At 34.8% G+C, this 22,666-nt stretch overlaps 1 protein-coding gene across 2 annotated transcripts; it reads right to left on the bottom strand.

Moving 5' to 3' along the window:
- Positions 1-3,847: 3,847 nt before the first annotated feature.
- Positions 3,848-19,073, bottom strand: LOC131043308 (signal peptidase complex subunit 2). 2 transcript variants are annotated; one of them, XM_057976497.2, is made up of 6 exons: positions 18,807-19,073; positions 18,304-18,455; positions 13,201-13,282; positions 6,059-6,201; positions 5,804-5,915; positions 3,848-4,242 (listed from the first exon to the last, which is right to left on the bottom strand). In XM_057976497.2, exons 1-5 carry the CDS (start codon positions 18,918-18,920, stop codon positions 5,819-5,821), a joined length of 588 nt encoding a protein of 195 aa, XP_057832480.1. In that variant the 5' UTR covers positions 18,921-19,073; the 3' UTR covers positions 3,848-4,242; positions 5,804-5,818. The 2 variants fall into 2 exon arrangements, with proteins under 2 accessions (XP_057832480.1, XP_059063594.1); XM_059207611.1 differs by lacking the exon at positions 3,848-4,242 and having other exon boundaries at positions 5,627-5,915.
- Between the last annotated feature and the right edge of the window lie 3,593 nt (positions 19,074-22,666).

Genomic DNA, 22,666 nt, shown 5'->3' with positions numbered 1-22,666 from the left:
AAATGTTGTTGTTGCTTTGCTACCAACCATTTAGCTTTAGCTTGCTCTCTTTCGATCGAAAAGGAACTACTACTTGGTGGAAGATTGCTAATGATGATCAATTGGCTAGTATGGCTCCTTCCAAGATTATAATGAGTATTGTTTCTAGTGTGCCTTTGTCGGGCCTCAAGGTCCCTATTGAGGTTTCTCTTATGTGTTTACTCCTATTACACTGGTTGTTTCCTCTCAACTTCAATCTTCTCATGAGAACAATGATTGTCTCTCACCTTCTCATCCTATTGATCCCCCTTCATTGGTTAATAGTCCCTTAGTAGGGGGTTCTCCTATTATTTCCCCTTGTAGTGGGATCTTGGATGATAGCATTGCTTGGAGTATATTTTGTAGGAGGAAAGCTCCTTCTACTGCATCCCATACTCTCTCTTGTGTTGTGAAAGAGGTATTTAGTATAGGCTCAGGACCCTTGTTTCTTGTCGGTTCTTTGCTCTAGTCAAAATATTTTTGAATCTTTGTGTGGTTTACCCAATCTCAGTACTTGTGAAACTAGCCTTGCTCGCCTCTAGGGCTACTTTTAATGTAAAGAGTCCAAGCCCTTTCTTGTGTTTATCTAATCAAAACTTAAGAGTTTATTTTGTTTCAATATAAATGATTCTAATGCATAATTAAATTTTGTTTTGATATAACAAGAACATGTTATATGGCTTTTATTGCACAATGAACCAACTAATAGGTGTTGGCGTTTTAACAAAAGGTTTGTGACATTTTATAAAAACTAGCATTTGAGGCTCTAGCTATTAAAACAAATGTTAAAGTGATAATAGAACAGGCAGAAAGATAAATTAATAAATAGCAATCTACATAGACTATCCTTCTATTATAGTTTTATCCTTCATTTGATAATAGATTAAAATTTTAAAAAATAATAATAAAACAAAAAAATCCCTCCCTTTAGCATAAATTTATTTTGAACATCTGTCTTTACCCACAAACTTAAACCAAAAATATCTATCGATATGACAAATTGTGGAACCCTATATAAAATCTTACTAACAAGAAACTGCAACTAAAATGATAGCAACTATTATACCTTAGTGAAACAAGAAATAGGAAATGGTAAATATGACCATCACTAATCAAAATGAAATTTAGTGCCAATGTATTCCCCGCTAAATGTAAAGAATACAAATTAAACATCTTCAATTCAAATTGATTTGATTGCTATCGCATATAAATGTAGGCACAAGAATTTAAAATAGTTCAGTTCTAAAAAAATGATAGGCATATTTTTTTTTCCTATGTCCATTGATTGTACATAATTCTATTAGAGCTGGCTAGCAAATTGGGGAACAAGATTTAAAAGTTTATTAAATGTACAATAAATTATTCGTTGCCCAATGTTTGCTTGGCAGTTATGACTAAGACTATAATGTTGATATGGTGGTGTTCGAATTATTAGCATAGCATATCGATATTGACAAAGGGTTTTGATATGAAAAGAGTGCCTAACATGATGTGTTTTAATCAATACCTAAATATTTTTTATCAAATTAATGATTTGACTAGATGTTCATTATAGTGTGAGGCTTATGCATATCATACTTTGTGATTAAAAAATTATCATAGTTCCTCCATCTATTGTACACAAATTTATAGTATATTTGGTCACATTTAATATCTATCCAAATATGTAAATATATAATCAATTTATGTTTGAATAAATTTAATAAAAAATCTATTGATGTGAAAACTCAAAATATTCAATTTATAGTTTTTAAAATAAATGATTTTTTTTATTAAATAATAAAAATCTTTTATTTATTTCACTAAAAAAACTCTCTTCCTTGTCCTTGGATGCTCTAGATGGACTCTACTTGTAGGATGGTTTGACCTCTATTGCTAATGATGTGGTCTTTGGTTCTCATGAAGTGGTTTTGGGTTCTCACATTTCTTCATCTCCTATCTACATGAGTGTGGTGTCTCCTCTCCCATTTGCTTCTTTTGTTAATGGAGGCATGCTTTCACATTTTGATGCAACTATTGTTCATTTGATTACTCCCACAAATGTAGTTAGCTCTAGTGTTGAAGTCTTTTACAGCTAAAAAATGGTGCTTCATGTACTATTCTAGTTTCATTTGCTATTGGTGTGATTTTGGATGCCTTCGATGTGGAAGTTGTGTCACCTCTCATGAAGTCTAACGAAGACTTTTTTCTACTCCCTACTAATGCTAATTTGGGCAACTAAGTGTCAACAAACATTTGGTTTAATCGCAAAGTCCATGTTGTAGGCACCTAGATGGTGTCAAGTTCAAATATTCTACAATACAAAAAATATTAAAATAAAGGCAGCTAAGAGGTTTATCCTAGTAGCCATGTTGTTGGTGTTACAAAGTTTGTAGCTTATGATGCAAGTTGTTGACGTTCCTATACAACCATTGCAAGTTCTAGAGGTCCTACTCCCTTATGCACAATCTTCCCCTTTGTTAGTTTGTGGGTAAGATGTGCTTGAGAATGAAGACTTTTATCAATAGAGGGGATTGGTTTGTAGGTTCAACAATTTTTGGCCTTCTCTTCTTGATTTAAAGTATTAAGTCTTGGATTCATGAAAGTCTCTTATTGTGGACAAGATTGATCTCTTTCCTTTTCTATAACATTGTTTATCTCTTAAAAGGATAGTGATTTGGTACTTGACAACAAGTTATGGATGTGTAGAGAGCTATTTCTCTTGGTCAAGCCTTGGTCTATCTCCTTCAACCCCCGTTTTGAACCTCTCAATGTTAGATATGTTTGGGTTCAACATCTAAATCATCCTCTCCAATTCTAGGAAGATTCGTACTATGAGGCCATTGGCAATGTTATTGATCATTTCTTTAACATAGGCTCTACTACTTATATGAGTCACTCTATGTTTGCTCATATATCGATGGGCATAAATATCTCCAAGCCACTTCATAAGGATGTTATTTTGATGGGGGGATAGGCCTTCAACTTAATCACTTAATTATGAGGGTCACCCTTTCAAATGTAGATGATTCTTTGTCCTTGCCTCTTGGCTTTCTAACTCTATCCCATCACAAAGGCATAGCAATGTGTTGGAAGAAAGCCCACAAAGATCACCTAATTATTCATACTTCTGATTTTGGTCGATGGTTCCTCTCAAGATGGTTCTCAAGAGAATTTATCATGTGATTAGTCTCAGCCACACCTACCTTTTGGTATAGTTGCTCAATCTCGTACTCCTTTAGCTTTGAATCTACTTCAACTTGCTTTTGTGGTGCTTATTGATGTTTAGTTGCTCCGACTCAACATTCCACTGTTTCTATTGTGCCCTTGGACAGGCTCTCTATGGAGGAATCCCTACCCATTTCTAGGTTTGAGGACTTAGAAGATAATATTTTCTAAACAATTATACATAGGCAAAAGAATTTTTTCTAAACAATTATACATAGGCAAAAGAAATGTAATGTATAGTTGCCTTGGTTTGTGCTTGGCAACTTAACTAAATTTGTGTCTTACTCACTTTTAAGATGTTATTGTATTTTCTTATGTATGAACTTGCTTTGTAATAAGATTGGGACCCATGATTCACATTTTTCAGATAAAAAATAATATAAATGCAATATTACATTTTTTAAATTATTTATTTTCACAAATAAAACAAGCCTCAATAATAAATTAGAAGCATATACAAGCCACTATATAAAATTTGTTTATTAATAAATTAAGCCAAACAAGCAAGCATATACAAGCCACTATATAAAATTTGTTTATTAATAAATTAAGCCAAACAAGCAAGCATATTCATATGCGGATTTAATAAAAAGTATTTCATTCTAAAATAGGAGTATTTGCATTTCATTTAAAAATAGAGATATTTTAACTGCATTATAGCTTTCCTCTGTTTCAGTTCATATTATCCATGTTGCTTTTCCTAAATCAATTATTAATGGGCTTAATAGGGACCAATGACCAAAGATAAAAAGATGTTGCAAGCAGGCATTTAAGCCATCGAATATCTAACTAGCATTCAACTTTAATAATTTATCTAGATTTCTCATGAATCACTTTAAAAGAGGCTTCCTTTTTCTCTCAAGATTTTCCAACAGAACAAACTTTACCATCTAAGTCATCTTCAGTCGAAGAGATTCTCTTCCCTAATGGACAACCTCACCATCCGAGCCAGAGCTTCCATAATAGAAGTTACCAAAGAAGCCTCCATATGCAGTTGGGAAGTTCCTTCACTCTCAACTGAAATGACATCCAATTAAGATGATCACACTTCCTCTTTTAATTGTATCAAACAATTGCATCTAAATCAACCTTTACTCTAAATTCAAAATTTGACATAAAATGCATTGTATAATCCTTTAATTTTGTTCCTCGAATATTATGTGCCATGTTAGCAACCACAAACTAAGAATTCGATGAACCATTACATCTAGCTTTTGAAATATATATCATCGACTGCATATTAATTAAGGTTCAAACACTTCTTTAAAAATCAAATACGTCAATTAATTAAAAACATTTATATCCAAGTTTAATGTACATCTCATTATGGAAACATCTTCATATCTAAGTAACATACGATAATGCACTTTCTTCAATGCCTAAAGTCAATTTTTAGATTTTAGACCACCCCACAGAACATTACTGTATATTTCCACTGTTTATTTGTTTGCAGACATATTATGTAAACGACATAAAAATTGATATATTGTCTTTCTTATTGTGTTGGGTCGTCTCTCACTCTTGAACCTCCCGAGGGTTAAACCCAAATCCATTTTAGGTCAAATTCACTGCTAGAACTTTTATTTATTTATTTTATGAACAATCATCTGTGCACAAGTTCTCAGGTTTTTCAATTCCATGGATAATATATGTATTAGTTTAAATTCAATAAAACTCAGGTTTTTAAAATAATTGGCCTCCATGCCCTGCAAAATGCTTATGAAAGATCTTATAAAAGTGAGGAGCTAACATTATCCGTAAAGTTCAAATGTAGCTATTCTAATTTAGTAACTTTAGTTGCTACTGCATCCTGAATAACAATTAATTAATACATCTAAACTGTTTGAACGATGTCATCCTATTCAAACTTGATCAGACAGGTATCACGTGTAATTAGCACTAGGATTTGTTGCGTACATTGAATGAGATTAAAATAATTAGCCTTTACACAGCTAAATAGAAACAATAAGATATGTCATCAGAGATTGAAACTTTAGTCAAATACATTGTCAGTGACAACCACAAGGTTAGGGAATACAATGTTAGAAAAACCTTAAAATTTCAAGCTGCATTTTAGACAATGGATTACAAAATAGTCAAATATATTGCCAGTGACAACCACAAAATTTTCATGGCAGATGGGCAACAAAATGTTAGAAAAAACTTTAGATGTTAAGTCGTGTTTTCAACATTGGATTGTAAATGAGATGCCAATTGTAGATCAATAACACCAAACCTTTCACATCAATATGGTTTTTCATTTTGCATCGACAAAATGCACATATGGTTATATCTCTACTTTTAACATGCTTGCAGAAAAAGCAACAATTCAAGACTCATTAAAACATTATATAACAAAAATTTATACTCAAGGAATTTTTGCGAAGGACTTGAAAACAAATTAACTGAATGTGTGAGGAGACATCATTAGTGATAAAAATTACAATGAACATCCCACAAGAATTTTGTGCAAGGACCAACATATTCCCAAAGTATTTTAAGAGATAAAAAGCATCTTCAGATAGCTGCACCTTTAAAACATTTGAGTGAAAATTTCAAAAATGGTGATGTAACCTACATTTTTCCATTTAAATTACTTGGCCTTTCGAGACTCGTTTGAGTAATCATCTATTAGCTTCTCTACATCTTTCCAGAAAAGACCCTCAACCAAAATACCATCTTTAGTAAACCTGAGGCTCAAAATATAAAATTAAATGGGATAAGCACAACTACTTTTAACAAGTAAATTAACTACAAAATTTAACTGCAAGAGATCCCAAAAAAAATTGAAAAGCATTGCGAGGCATAGCCAAAGAAGGGAAAACACCATTACCATTTTGTAACACTTTTAGTAAGCTCCACGGGTGGATTTGCAGAAATAGACTCAGGATCGGAGCTAGATATGCATATTGTGTACATGTCAGAACATCGAGGAAGCTTTGAAGAAATTGCCAAACCTGTGCTGGTAAATGATCCCTGCATAATAAATCAAGACTCAAAAAAGGACTAACAATCAGCTTGCAAATACCCCAAGTTGTAAAATTACTTTAAAGTAAAGCATATTTGTATGATACACTTATTTTCAATTATCTAATACATAATTCATCGAGTTGTGGATATAAAGCATCTGAAACAAATATCTATCATGCATATAATGCAGCAATTCTATCCATAATCATCCTGATTGTCCAGGATTAAAAAAAAATGAAAATTCAGTTTGCATAACCATTTTAGATATATGACCATCCAAGTTTGACACCATTGCAGGAATGGAATTATTAGTAAAACCCTTTTACACCGTTGGTATGGATAAACCATATCTCTGAACATCATGATGAATATGAGATAAGATGGTTCTGGGCACTTTGTAATTGAATAAATGATCTTAGTTGCAAAAATTTCATATCAAACCCATTAATGGGGCCATACGGGTTAATCCTATCAGACTAAAGAGAGGACGTCAATTTGGATTCCTCCGGACCCCAGTTGGATCAAAATAAACTTCAATGGTGCAGCATGAGTCAACCCAGGTCCCTCAAGTGCGGGATGTGTGGCGAAAGATTGCAATGGCAAAGTTATCGCAAAAGGCATGCAGCGATTTCCAATAGGGACAAATAATGAAGCCGAAGTGAAGGCAGCTTTAATGGCAATTCAGCTGGCGGTAAGGATTGGGGTGGCAAAGTTACACTTAGAAGAGGACTCTCAAGTCATTATCCACGCCATTGTTTGGGGTGGAGCACAGAATTGGAAAATTGACCGGGAAGTTCGAGATATAAAGGAGCGATTAGCTTCCTTCCACTACTTCAAAGTCTCTCATTTACTTAGGGAGGGCAACATGGAAGCAAACCTATGTGCCAACCAGACTTTCGACCTCCATGTTGGCAAAGTCAAATTTGAATTTGATTTGCACAATGGTCCCAATTCAATTTGAATAATCTTTTTAAGGCCAAAGTTTGAATGCCATTCCATGCCCGTTGGTGTTGTTTGAGATGATAGGTGGGGATATGACATCGATCTTTAAATGCTCTATCTGGAGGAAGTACGGTGGCATATCCCAAATGCCACACTTTTTGAAGAATCGCAAAGCATATCTTGGCGGATATGTTATCAAAAGATGGGCATCTCTAGTTTGGCAAAGGTGGTGGCTCCTTTAAACAATGTACCCAATGCAGGAGCATTAATTGCAAAAAACCTCTCACACAAGTTTGCCACCTTGGCTTGTCAAGCCTAATTAATTCCTTTCGTGAAGCTTATCTTTCACCTTGGCTTCCCCAATAAGATAAACGCCTTTGTAGTTTTTCTGTGTTCGACGTCCAAGGCGACTGCATTGCGGAGTTTTCGAAGAGGCTTGTTTTTGGCTTCCCATGGAGCCCAACTTTTCTTTGCATGCATCCAGACCAATGATGGCCTTTTGGGGCCAAATTTGGACGAAAGATTATCAAATGTCTTTCGTTTTGAAGAGCGAGAATTCCTAACGAGGCTCAAGATAGTGCTGGGGGAAGAATATCTGAGAGCACAGTATAAATACCGTACGAATGCAGATATAGCCTCCATGTTCACAGCATGGTACTTTGAACTGGTAAGCACGGAGAAGGTGAAATGGATTGTCACTAACTATGTGAAGGAGTAGTGGCACGGGGGGTTTGAGAGTTTCTTGAAAATGTCTCGTGATGGGAGTGGCTTCATATGCCCAGATGGGGTTTGGCTCCATGAGAGCCAATTCCATCCTCCTCTTCGCCCTTACCTCCTCTGGAGAGCAAAGTGTAACAAGGAGGTATGTAGGGCGTCAGCGCAAATTGGGATGCATGGGATTCAAGAATATCTGTGGGCATGGGAGAGGCAAGACATCCGCCGGGAATTAGAGAAATGGGGCCCAAGTGATCAGAAGTCAACAGATTAAAGCTCTACCTCTTCCTCCAAACGAAGGAAAGGGCATCCAAGAGGATCGAGGAAGTGGTCAACAAAGTGTACCTTGTGGATTGGTTTCCCCCCGGAGGACAACGACTACTTGGATGACCCTGAGGAACCACAAAATGGCGACCCAAACAGCAAAGGGAAAGGCAAGGAACTCACAGTTGCGAGTTGATATTAATGTTTTTTCTTCATGCTTGCCACTTTTGTGATTCGAATATGTAAATCTGTCAATACTGGTTGGTCAGCCGTAGGCTAGGTGGTAGGAGAACTTTTTAAGATGGTTATAAACTTCAGATACTATATCTTGGTTAAGTTTTTGGTTTTCAGAATCTGGACTATACGAATGTATGTTTATTTTGCTTCATATCAATCCAAATCAACATTAACCGATCAAATAAAAAAAAGTCATATCAAGAAAATGCTCAACGAGATAATGAACATGAAGTTGTTTGCAGCCATGATGGAAAAATTACATTTAAGATTGCTGTTTTTCTAATGAAATATAGAAAGTAAGGTTTTTCCACTGCAATAAGCTCCATGAAAATACTTCACCCAAAATACATTTGAGATATTAACATGCAGATTGGATGAAATGTATCCTCAGACCTAGAGAAAGCCAATTGTACTCAAAGGATAGAAAATTGAGATACCGGGATTGACATCCATGCAATAGGGTACCAAAGTAAAAACTTAAAAAACTCAAATGTCATTTTGCAGTAATAATATACATTATTCCAACAAAGTTGCTATTAGAACTTTTCCATTAAGGTGATGAACAAAAGCAGTAAAAAATATCCATATCAACATCTTACTAGTGTAACCTTTAAAGGTGAAAAAGATGTTTTGCGGGAGTGAAGAAAATTTAGGGTTTCAAGTTTTCAACTGTAGCCAGGCAGTTCAGTTGCACCTCGTCATGTCCCTGTATTACTCTTTATTGCATCTGCACGCTGCAGGATTTCTGTATGATTTCATTTTCTGTGGTTTTGTGATTCCCTGACATCCTTGCTGCAACCACCTGACCTTGGCAAGCCTGTTTTCTCAATGATTTGCTTCTAATGGCTCCCCAGCCATGGTCCTATAGAGATGCTTCTGTTGGGTTGTACGTTGGGACAAAAGAAATAAACAACACTGAATCTGAATGTCTCTTCTGCTGCAGATTTCCAAAAGCTTGAGCATGGCAATGAAAGGGCTTTGGTAGGCAAGTTTATGGGGAATTGATCCCTATACAAATAGCTGGAAAACTGGGTGAACAAAGAACGGAACCCAAAGATTCAAAGTGGCATTGGCATTTGAATGTGTGGAAGGGATTTCTTTATTGCAACCTTCTCTGCCAAAGAGGACAAAGGTTTTATTTTTTGCAATGGCCCTTGGTTTAGGTGCATCTAAGCCTATCACTGGATGTCTACCTTTAATCCAACAGAAGAAACACCATCTCTGGGTGAGACTCCCCCTTCTGTTTTTATATAATGAGGAACTGCTAAAAGCGATAGTTAATGCTATTGGGACATATAAGACATGGGCCACAACCAAAGAAAAGCATTTTTCAGTTGCTCACATTTGTGTCTATTTTTCCTACATGATTTTGTTTGCACTCAAAAGGATTGACCATGAACATATAAAGAGTCATCAATCAAAGTAAGTGGATCTGAGAAACTCAAACCCAGATTTTATGGACCATACAAAATTTTGAGAAAGATAGGAGAAGTTGCCTATGAGTTGGAGCTGCCCATAAATAGCAGGATTCATAATGTGTTTCATGTGTATCACCTCAAAAAGGTATTGGGACAACATACTACCCCATGTTCAGAGTTGCCACCACTAGATGATGAAGCCAAGTTGATTAATATGCAAGAAAAGAGATTAAGAAATAAAACTGGAGTACCTAGTTAAATGGAAGGGTCTACCTACGGAAGATGCTACTTTGGAAGGAGATGAGATCTTTGATCATCCGAATCTAAAATTGCTCGAGGGCAAGCAATCTCAGGAAGGGAGGACTGTCATGCCCCCCCCATAACACCAATATTCGCACCATCTCTAAATGCATAAAGGAAACCTACGCATAGAAAATTGTCTTACTTCTAAGACTTCACAATTTTCTGCAAGACCAATCAGACCAAGGGCAACAGCGAAAGAAGAAGCAATCTCATTATTTATTAAGCAGTGGTCTTATTATTTAAAAACACGCGATCTTAATCTTAATAAAGCAGTGATCTATATATTAAATAATAATACAAAAAATAGTTTAATGATAAATTAATACAGGTCATTAACCCATTATCAGGTTTGATAATCAGCAGATTAATTAGTTAAGAGACATTGTATGAGGAGTCGCCACCTTTGCAAGAAGGGTATCCATTGGGAAAGACATAACTTTCCATCCAAACCAAGGGATATATGTGCAGCACATCGGCCATTTCAAGGAGGCATCAAGAGATCGAACAAGGAGAGATCTGATATAGCGAATAACATTCAGGCATACAGCCCCTGTGCATTATACAAGTAATTGGTATGAGATCTAAGTGTTTATACATTAGTCTTTCTATATACATTCATAGACATTGTTTCTAAACAAGATTAATACTTAAATTATGTTTCTTCAAATGAATAGATCATATGTATGTGTGTGTGTATATATATATATATATATATATATATCCCATAATTAGTCAGATGTAAAGTTGGAGGAAATAAGCTAGAGAGATGCAGTTTACCGGTTCCCTCGAACTAAGCAGAGCACCCCAAGGAATGGAACTTGTCATAGTGGGATGTTCCTGCCACTTGTGAGCCAGGAGCGAGTTGTCATAATTGGATGCTATGCGTTCTCAGGCTTAGTATGGCTGAGCAGTTTATTGGCAACCTTTCGAGGGTTCCTACCAAACTAAACTATGATTGGTTATGGTGTAGTTAGCTAGTAATAATGTTTAACATTCCATATAATATACTTGTTCACTAATCCATGTATTTGTTCATTGTTTCTTAAGTTTATCAATGGAGATTGGCAAGAGTTGCAAGTTGTCTAGATGCAAGGAATTCATGTTTCTTATGTCAAAGAAGACAACGGAAGGTTTTGCATGGAGGAAGAGTCATGGGTTAGGGAAAATTTAAGTCTCTTATGAAAGGATCTACATCCATCATTGTACCATCAATTCATGGGGTACAATCCATGATGGAACATGAATTTAGAGTAACGTGTGGTGTGGGGGCGATCATCAAAGGAAACATCCAGAGGGCTTAAAATAAGAACTCATACAAAAAGATAGTACCTAGACACGAGAAAGGAGACAAGGGCAACATAGTCAATTGTATAGTCATCAAGAAAGTGGATTGTGGAATGTCTGATGTTGGGGGCAAGGTGGAAGAGGAGGGGTAGAAAGGTGAGAACCAATAAAGAGGGTGAATACAAGACAGCATGGTCAACAAGGGGGAGCTGAGGAGAAACAAGGAAACTATAGATGTGGTGGATGGGAGAACTATTGGTGAGAAGTGAGAACATAGTCCACAATGCTCAGACCACTGCCATGGTCAAAACATGACTTTACCAAAGTGAGGAAGTGATGAAGCCCATTAAGAATGTGAAGGCTCTAAGATTCACCCAACCTAAAAAGGTGTCTCCCATATGCCATACTTGTAGAATTCCTATCAACAGAGGCTCTCTATAAACCAAATTCCTCAAGATCAAACTCATGAAGACATAATTCACCCTGTGCAACGTCATGAATGGGCATCTAAAGGTTTCTATTATGGGCATTAAAATTTCCCAAAAGAATGATATTGCCAATAATGGAGTATCAAATAGATCTCTAGATGGATATCACGAAATCCATCAATCAACTTGAATGACAAATAGAGATGTGGTAGGGGGGAGTAGCAAACAACTTGGAAGACATCCTAAAAAGGTGGATCCCCCACTGAACCTATGGCCACATGTATCTAGGGTGGACATCAAAAGCTAAAAGTGAAACTCTTGGCCTAAGGCTATCGTAAATGAGGCAAGCCAGACCACAAAGACAACAAACACCACCCAATCTGCAAGTCTCATGATGAGAAGCTGAAACCCACAAGCACTGTGTGACTAGAGGGCTGATTCTGGGTTCTCATGGGTCTCAGTGAGGAAGATGAGATCCTAGGAAGCAATAATGTCTTAGAAGGTACTTGGAGAAGACCATAACAAGCAATGGAGAGGCTGCCAATGGCCATTGAGACCATAGGTTGATGTCATGTTGACAATCTGAGGTGTGATCACCAAGGAGGGGAAGAATCATGAATGATTGCCCAACAGTTTCTGAAAACAGCCCACTTGTTTTCTTTCCTGGCAGCTACAATCTGAGTATGAGCTTTCCAAAGCTCCTCCACCTGGAATCATGTGAGATCTGCATCAACATAGAGACTATAGTTGTTGATGACAAAGCCATTCCATGCTTCCAAAAAATACTTGGCATTATCTACTGAAACAGCAAAGTGTTTGGCAGAGGAATTGCAAAGAAAAACAAGCACATCATATTTCTAATCTATATTGCTTCTTCTAAAATTTGATTGTCCTCTGAATAAAGAATACCTAAATTTATGGAGACAAATATATAATCAGAAGCAAACAAAAAGCCTCGGATAATGCTGTCCATACTTGCAAGGAAGAAAGTGATTTTATGACCACACATTTCACATTAAAGAAGAAGCAATTTGATGTGACTGAATGGAAGCAAATAACAGAAAACTGATTTAAATGAAAAAGATATGGAAGTGAAACCCGTGTCTATCAATTCTATGACTTTTGGTATGTAACATTCATTTAGAAGAATACAGTTCTACAGTCTACAATCAGCACAAGATTAGATGCCCTTTAGACTCATCAGTAATGCTTAGAATCGTGAACTAATAAACTAAGTATAGAACAACACCATCTTAGTTATCTAATCCCAGCTGACTACTAGTATTTTCTGAGCTGTTAACCATAAACAATAACTAGCCAAACATTTGTCAATCAGGTGTTCATATAAGTAAAAGCAATGCATAGAAAGAGAAAACGAATAAATATGTAAAAAAGATAACTTATGAGGAACTTACAGGAAGAGGATTTGTTGACAGAATAGTATTCTTCTCCTTTGTATATACGATGAACTGCAACAAGCCATTGAAGATGACATACTTGCCAAAGTCAAGGGGAACGCAATGTTTTTCTCCATAATTTCAAACAAATCTCAACCTAATAATGTCCTTCAAATCAAAGTCCACGATGGTGATGTTTTATCAAAACTATTTTATTGTATGAACAATCCACAAAAGAAATTTTCCTTTTCATAAACCATCAGTAAAAGATTATAGAATGTCAACACAAATTAATATATAAAATTCTGCTTCAGAGCACTGTGCTTTTAAATTTTATTATTTTTGCTACACAATAGTTTATATCAATAATATTCAGTTATAAAGTATCTCACAATATTTCAAATTATGGAGTGAATAATTACAAGTATTAGAGCCGTGAACCATTTTGACCAATTTTGTTTAATTATACAGGTTAGGGCCCCATTTATGCACAATCATTTTTGTAACTAAACCATCAATTGCTATGGCCAAGACCCCACAGCTTTTAATATGTGCACCCAAAATAAACTACCTGCACAGTGTTTCAAAATCATTTGATGCTTCAAATAGGCCTAAAATGTTAGTTGCTTAGTGATTATGGTTGTTTAAAAGGTGAGAACAGAAAAAGTAGTCCTAAAAACCACAAACAAATAAAATTTATGTGGCTACAGGAAGAATTTTTGCTAAAAATAACATCATTATTTTTTCGTATCCTAGGGCAGCCCACAGCATAATTCCAACTGAAGAGCATCATAAAACCAAATCAATTAGACCAGTTGTTGATAAGGTGAAATCCTTAACTGAGTACAACTACAACAATCCAACAACCCGAAAAAATTCGAAATCACAGTGACAAATATGCAGATTGTTTGATCTGTTGATTATATGATTTTTCTCAAGTGTCATTTCATGCATATCTAAAAAAACACTTTCTTTGTAAACAATGAACTGTCATTTCCCCTATCTCCATAATCTATGTTGTAGTCCAAAACACCCATTTCCTCTCTCCAACGTCTCCCCTAATCCAAACTTGTGTATGAATTCTTCCCCTTCATCCCCTATGCAATTGCCTAAGGTTCCCAAAATTTATAATTATGAAAAAATAGTCAATCTTCTATGCCTGTGTAAGTTGTCAGCATCACAAAACCTCCCTTCCCAATGTGACTTTCTGCCAAAGTCCACTTTCTCTTCCAGTCCAATCAAAGCATCAAACTCCTCCATCAAGGCATATGTTTCATCCATCATCCACCCTCACTTGCCTTATCGATGTTTCAGACTTGACCCTGCCGGCATACCTCCTACCCAAACTTTATCCCCATCCAATGGCATGTGTCAGAGGTATCTCCAACCCCCAAACACAAAAACTCCCACCTATATGCACCATTCATCCACCTACCTCCCTACAAGAACAAACCACTGTATATGCTCAAGTGGATGACGTAACTTCCAAAAGGTTTCCCATACGCATAAGAGAATCATTTAATAATGGGCACATGGGTGTGTGCCTCAAGTGCTGCAAAGGAATACACAATCTTCGACTTCTATTAATTAGGTAGTTAGGGCTTCAAACCTTGAGGGACTCTCACCATTACGGTTGAGAATAGTTGCAATTCACAGGCAACATTCCTCCATGCCTCCCAAGCACATTTTCACAAACATACGCACAATTCTAGGTGTAAATCAAGGGGGAAATGACACTCAACCAATACAAGCAGTCCCTACAGCATACAAATCTTGAGATGGTGGCCATTGCTGCAAAGTTCAACACCCTTTCTAGGTGTATAAGGGACCCAAAAAGACAAAGAAGGGAATCACACGATAAACCACAACAAACCCTAACCCAAAATCACTGTGAACAATTTTGTTCAAGCATCCAAATGTTAGGGATGAAAACCCACAAGTTTGTTAGCAACCTAAGGACAAACACTCTTCAAAATTGTGTGTGACAAAGGATGAAACCCCTTTGGCCGAAGGACGAGCTCACCCAAAACTTGTATTTGAACTTCATGATTGTGAATCTCACAAGCTTCGAGGTTACACAACATTGCAGCAGTTGTGTGTGCAAGCCTTCATGTTCCAATTGGTAATGGTTGTTGTAGCAGCCTGATGTAATGTTTATACAAGCCCTTTAATTCAGTAGATGTTCTACAAGTCCTATGCATTTGTGAACCTAATTATTGTGGGTTAAGCATTGTAACTTCAGACTGTTTATGCCATTGTATCTGCTGTTGTTACAGCAATTTGTAAATAGTTTGCAAACTCATGTGTTTAGTAGTGCTTGGACCTGATATGTAAACTAGGTATTCTTTGTTAAAGCTAGATTTGTGTTTAGAAAATTAGAAAAAATATATATTTTGCACTATGTATTCTATTTGTGATCCAAGTAGTAAGATTAGGGTAAATTGTTATTTTTGCAACTGTAAAGGAAAATTTATGGGTTCGCTAGTTTTTAGTAAAATAGATTAGGGTTTGTCAATCCTCTAAGGGAGAGGAAGTTGACTATGAGAGCTTTGCACCAATTGCTAGATACACTTCTATCAAGACCATTATGGAACAAAGTAGTTTCTGGATTCGATTTGATAGATATACTTCTATCAAGACCATTATGCCTTTAGCACTGGAATTTAAGGCTAACTTACCTACAGAGTTCCCTATAGTCATTGTTTACATTTTTTGTTCTATTATTGGTTCTTTTCCACACATATACAAGGCAAAATGGAATAGCAACCTGATTAGACAAAGGCCTTCTAAGTTAAGAATAGGGGATTACTCAGTGAATATTGTGCATGAATGGTCGGTGGAAGGCTAATCCTTTGCCAAGTGCAGCATTCATATGTTCTTGAATTATTCTTTGGCATGAGTTTGCATGTACAGTTTTTCTGGAAAGGTTTTTCTTATACATTGTACACTACTTACAAATGGTGCTGTATTATCATAAGTCTGTTTTGGCATTTCTGGATTTTTCATGGCTCTTTTCTGTTGTGCCAATGCTCTGAACATTTTTCTAAAAATCTCAGAATTCAGTCCAAAGATAAACAAAAATTCAGGTTTTTTCTATGTCTAGTTTAAATTTTAGAAGAATCAGATTCCAAATAATTTCAAATGTCATTAACATGGTTTCCCTTGTGTCAGAAGCATTTCTGATCTGGACATTAATGGCACATTAATCAAATCAGTTTAGAAATTTCCATTTTATACTTTTTGGATTTAAGCTTAATGTTGTTTAGTCTACTAACCAGCTTTTCAGTACATAGAGTAGTACCAGAGCAAGCTTCTTGGCCTTGTGGGCACACCAAACTTATGGAAAGAGCACTGTCAGACGACATTTGATAGGTTCAACCAATATTTCAGTACAATATGAATGTAATTCAATTTTTTGGATTTCCTCATATTAATCACCAAGGTAGTACAACTTTGAAGTCAATACAAGATTGGATAGAAGATTTATGCTATAAATAGTATGAGACGATGCCAATCAACATTTCTGTATCAAAAGGAAGTGTAAAGTGTGTAGATCATGTTGAAGACAATAATGGTAAAGTCAACTCCCCAGATCGTGGCTTGGATATCCCAGGTATTACAGTGAATTATCAATGTTTATCTTAATTTGTCTCAAAACGGCAAATGATGCAGATAATTCTCTTGGGCAAAGGAATATTGCATCAACTTGATCAAAGACTGCTTTTTAGGAGTTTCATGTTAGTAGTGATATATGATCTATAACTGTTACAGCATTTTCTATCAAATGATAGCAGTGGATCAGAATTAAACGGCTGAAACCCAATGCAAATAGACATAATTTAGAACATGTCCAGATAGCTTGATACAGATAAGATATTTTCTTGTTCAGCATAATGCCACGAAGGGCTTGTATGTTAAGACAAGTGGAATCCGGCAAGACAGGAATTACAACAACTAATCGATGTGTCTACACATACATTTCAACACCTACCTCACAAGCTGCCCCAAGATTGGGGCAACAAACACTTCAACACCGATCACTACAGAAGATTTGCCCCAAAGCAATTTGAGGGGGCTGAATTGTTCTGATAATAGATTAATATTCCTAATTTTAAAATATATATTCCAATGACGCGATCCTTGGACAAGTTTTTTTTATGCTAAGTGTCTTTTTTCCTTTTTATTCTAAGTTTCAATTTGTGCACTCTAAAAGATTTTATTTGCAGTGAAAATTTTAAAAAATTATTATGTAGAGCAAAGATGCATGTAGCTGCGTCCACATGTGATTAAAAAGTTCCCCTTATGATTCAGGGTCAACAGGCACCCCAGTGCCATCTGCTCCCAGTTGGAGACATTGGGGGGATATTTGGGGATGTCTGCCCTGCATGCTTTGCACCAGAGGACTCCCAAACGTCCTTCATCTTTGGAATAGGTGGGAAAATCATTCTATCACAGCAAAGCAACCACTTATATTAGGAGAGCAGTCTATGTATGTTGCCTACCTCTTCTGCCACTGTTCAATTACCACATTGCTGTCCAATCTGTTTATCCCAGGAACTTAATTTACAAAATTTAGTGACAGGGTTCCAGTCAGAATGCATCCTGCCCTTGAGTAAATTACAATTTGATGTATTATCTCACCTAAGAGGTCCATACCAAACTATTTCAAACTTTATGAATGGCCGTGCCTAAATTATAAATGAGGACCAAATAATTTTATAAATTATTAGTTTGCCAGTATTTGCACACCATTTTCTTTTTATGAAAAAATTATGTCAATATTATTATTTTCAAACCAAAAGTAAGTCTTCAGAATTCCTTATGCGAAATCCATTGAAATCCACATATTAAACCTATCAATAGAAAATAGAACAAAAAAATAACTAAGAAAACCATTAAACAACAAACTAAACTAAAAGTTGAAATTTGCCAGTATTTGCACTCCAAAATTTATTTTAAAAAAAAATTAAGGCCACATTTTCAAATTATAAGAATTCCCTATAGGAAAAGCCATTAAAATCGACATATTGAACCCATCAATTAAAAATAGAACAAAATAAAACACTTAAGAAATTCATTTAACAAGAAGTTAACCTAACATACTGAATGATAAAAGGATATAACACAATGCAGATAATGAGAAAATTCCTATTCTCAGGGAATTTCTTGGGATAAAACTGGGCCGCCAAGGCAATGCTGATTATGATGATACCGATCACCATTTTCACATTACTCAGAGTCACATTCTCCGCATAACCTCGGCTAAATACCACCTACACAAACCCAAATCCATTGAAAAAATTATTTAAATGACCATTCTCCATGCTATTTTCACACAATATGAAAGGATTAAAATTACTCATTCATTCACTCATTTAGAGCTGACGGGCTTTAAAATACGAAAAACTTTTAAATGGAACAAAAACATAAAAAAATCATAGACAAACTAAAGACCCTCAAAAGCGAGGGGTTCCTTTCGAATTCATGTGTGTGGCCAGAAATCAAAACAAAATGCCCTAGAATTTGAGACGTTGCGTATCAAAACAGTACGTAGCGATCTTGATTGACTTCTCAAATGTTAGATATAATCAGAAAATTGTTTTAAAAGATCGAAAATTGTTTACCTCAGAGGCTGTTTCGTCAAGGAGGTGCTTGATGGCATGCGGGTCTAAAAGATTTGCCTTCTTCGGAGCGGCAGAAGCAGCGGGTTTATCCTTGCCAGATCCCTTGGCCGCCATTGCTGATCTCCTCTCCTTCACAACTACTCGAACCTCTCTGTTTTCAGAAAAAAAACTATACGAAAATTAAAAACTATTCTCTTCTTGGTTTCCTACATAGAAGATTTCATCGACCGTGTCGCTTAGTGGAGTGTTCTAAATTAATTTGACGTTTTTCCATTTTACTGAAACAATTTGGAATGTAAAAACATGCCATGGGAAATTTTATTGTATCGTAATTAGATTTTTTTAATTATTATGAATTATATATTTAAATTACTTGCCATTTGTATTCATAAAGGTACCAGATAGGAAATTAAAGATAACTTTTAAATGTATATCTATTTAAAATATTTGAGATATCAATTTAAATTATAGAAATATAAATATAAGAATGTTAATATTAAATATAAATTTAATTAACAAATTTCGATCATCAAAATTTTAAATTGGACAAAATTAAAATTCATAAAAAAATTGAAAATAAATTTGACTATTGCAAATTTGTAATTTTTTTATTTTATTTTTAATAAATTTAATTATAATTTTTTGAATATTATAAACATAAAAAATCTATCAAAAATAATTAAATTCAAACATACATTTAAAATTGAAAATCCAAATCAAATATTTGAAAATGTTGAGTTTTTAATATATTAAATTTGAAAAAAATCTAGGCTTAAATTTTTTTATTATAAAAAGTGACAATTAAATTGGATATTAATTGAAGAAGTTTTGTATCTTTAATACACATGCAACATAAATTTTCATTTAATATGGGATTCAAAAATATTCAAAGTGCAAAGTGGGCTAAATTTCATTGAATTGGGAATTCAAAAACATTTAAAGTGTAAAGTGGACTAAATTTCATTGAATTGGAGATTCAAAAACATTCAAACTGCAAAGTGGACTAAATTTTCATTCAATTGGACATTCAAAAACATTCAAATTGCAAAGTGGACTAAAATTGTTTAAATCTACCTCTCATGTTATTAATTGAATTGGGAATTCAAAAAATATTCAAATTGCAAAATGGATTAAAAACACTTAAATCTACCTCTCATGTTATTAATTGAATTGAGGATTCAAAATCAAATCGCAAAGTGAAATCACTTAAATCTACCTCTCATGTTATTAAATTTCAGGATGAAAGAAAACCATATACCTTATTGATAAAATCTACCCAGCTAATTTAAGTAGTATATCAATTCTTCGCTTCATCTCTATAATTAGCCTGCAAGGTCATGAACTAATCCACGCATACTCCATTTACAAATGACAAAAGGGAACCTTCCCTAACATTTCCATCTGACAAAACTACATTGATAAGATGAGAAGAAAGTTCATGAAATTGATCAACATCTTTGAACCGAGGACAAGGTGCCCTTTGCTCCACTTGTAGCCAAACTCGATGTTAGAGAAGATAACCACTTACTTGTAGTGCTTCCTTTGAAAAATCAAGTGATAAATTTGAAGACTTGATATTCATTGCTCCTCAATTTAATGTATACTATACGGTGTTCCTACAAAATAGAATTATGAGTCCACACTTTGACCCAACTCCAATTGTAAGCATGAGAATCAAAAAAATAAAAAATATAAACAATTTGCAAGTAGAAGATTGAAATCAAACTGAGATGCAAACCTCCAAATCGATGCACTTTGATTTTATTGATGGTTGATTTCAATATACTAGATTTGCATAAATGTGATTGTATGAAAATGTTGAATCATGATTTTATTTGTAGATTTTTCTAGGGAAAATCAAATGAAAGATGAGGATGAGATCAAGGACCAAAGTTGGAAAATGAAAAATTGTCATTTAGAAGTGATAAGGAGACAATGATGAATTATTTAATTTGATTATAATAATTATGAGGATATTCTATCTTTTTATTTTGTTTGAAAAATGAAAAAATAAAAAATTATTAAAAATTAATAATATAATATAATATAATAATTTAATTTCCTATTGACCAAAAAAAAAATCCCACTATTCCACTTAAGTAATATAATATTATAATTTATAATATCAATATATATCATTTTATAATATTTATTATGAAAAATAATTAAATTAAAAAAAATTAAAAGATAGAAATAAATTTTTTTTTTTCATTTTTAAAGTATTTTAAATAAATTTTCATATTTATTTTTTAAATATGAATTTAGAAACCTACATCAATTATGTTGATTTTTTGAAAATTTATTATTTAATATTTTAAAGAAGATTATATTTGTTTTGAATATCTCTTTTTTATTAGATAAGCTTTTACCTTGTGGGGTAGATCCTTATCCATTAATTGAGACAAAAAAAAAACTAGTACATCCAGTGAGATATTACATTTACCCCATCACTCAACAAATTAATCCTCTCCATCTGAGAGGCGGAGAATAAATCTTTGTTTAAGCCTACAAAGTTGGTGAAGGAGGTGAGGGAGAATTCCTCCAACCCTCCCATGTACAAAGCAAGGGCTTTTGCCATCTTCTACTTTCTGCCAACCTCCTCTACATTGAATACATCTACGATGAACCCAGTGTTGGGGTTGGGAGAAACAGAGTTGAAGGTTGCAATTAGTGAGGGGGATCATGTTGCAGTGGTCTCCTTGAATGATTTTGACATTAGCAGGATCGAGCGAGCCTTACATGTTGCAGGAGAGGTATGAATTATAATATATAATTTACTAATTTTAATTTAGCAATTTTATATAGCTACTTGATTGTACACATGAATTGCATAGATTAAATTAATTATCCCTTCCTTATATCTCTCATGTAGAATCCTATGAGCCAATCTTGATGCCTTGTAATGTCGTTTGGTAGCTTCCATGAAAAGTGTGAAGAACCTCTGCAAAATCTCACCATCATGCTTATGGTTTGCCTCAACAAATTTAGGTCTAAGCATGTTTTTGATCACCAATAGAAGGAATTCATCATCCAACACAAATAGACGATGCAACAACCTATCGAGCTCCTCCTCTGGGCACAGCAGACAGCTCTGAAACAGACCTTCCCTGCCATTTTCACCTATCCTACAAATTCTACAACAATGCCTCATAAAAGGAAAGAGGAGTGCATATATAATTGAAAGAACTGTCTATATCCAATCTAATTGTCAAACATCAAGGCTCTATCACACCACTGCCACTATTTTTGGAAAATCTGCTAATTCTAAAAAGAATCTGATCACCAAATCCTGATATAGATAAATTATACAAGGAATAAGTATTAATCGAATGGTTTGGACCAAGGAAAAGGATTTTCTTTCTCTGATAGTTCGAATTCCACCCATGATCAATCTCCAATATGTCGTGTCACTCTATCAGAAATGACCACTTCCATCACTTCTTTAATGATCTCCTCCCTTGGCTATATATTTTCCTTTTGATTCAAATCCACTCCCAAATTCGCTAATCTATTAGCCACTTGATTTACCTCCCTGTAAATGTGTGGGATGGAGACATCATCCATTTCATTAAGATTTTTTTTATGATCACCAACCATCTTGATAACTTCCAATTAAAATTTTCATTTTTATTCACTACATTGATGCAAATTAAAGAGTCTCCTTCAATATTTAGAGCCTACACTCCTTTTTTCTTGCACAAACACAAGCCACAAGCTAATGCCTCAATTTTTGCTTCGTTGTTTGTGGCAATACCCACCTTTATGGCCAAAGCCCACACACATTGGCCTTTTTCATCCCTAATAACACAAGTAGCTCCTGCCTCTCCTAGGTTACCCCAAGCCGCTCCATCGAAGTTCAA

This window comes from Cryptomeria japonica, chromosome 7 (genome assembly GCF_030272615.1).
Source record: "Cryptomeria japonica chromosome 7, Sugi_1.0, whole genome shotgun sequence".
In the NCBI taxonomy this organism is placed as follows: Eukaryota; Viridiplantae; Streptophyta; class Pinopsida; order Cupressales; family Cupressaceae; genus Cryptomeria; species Cryptomeria japonica.
This window is presented reverse-complemented; position numbering and strand designations above follow the sequence as displayed.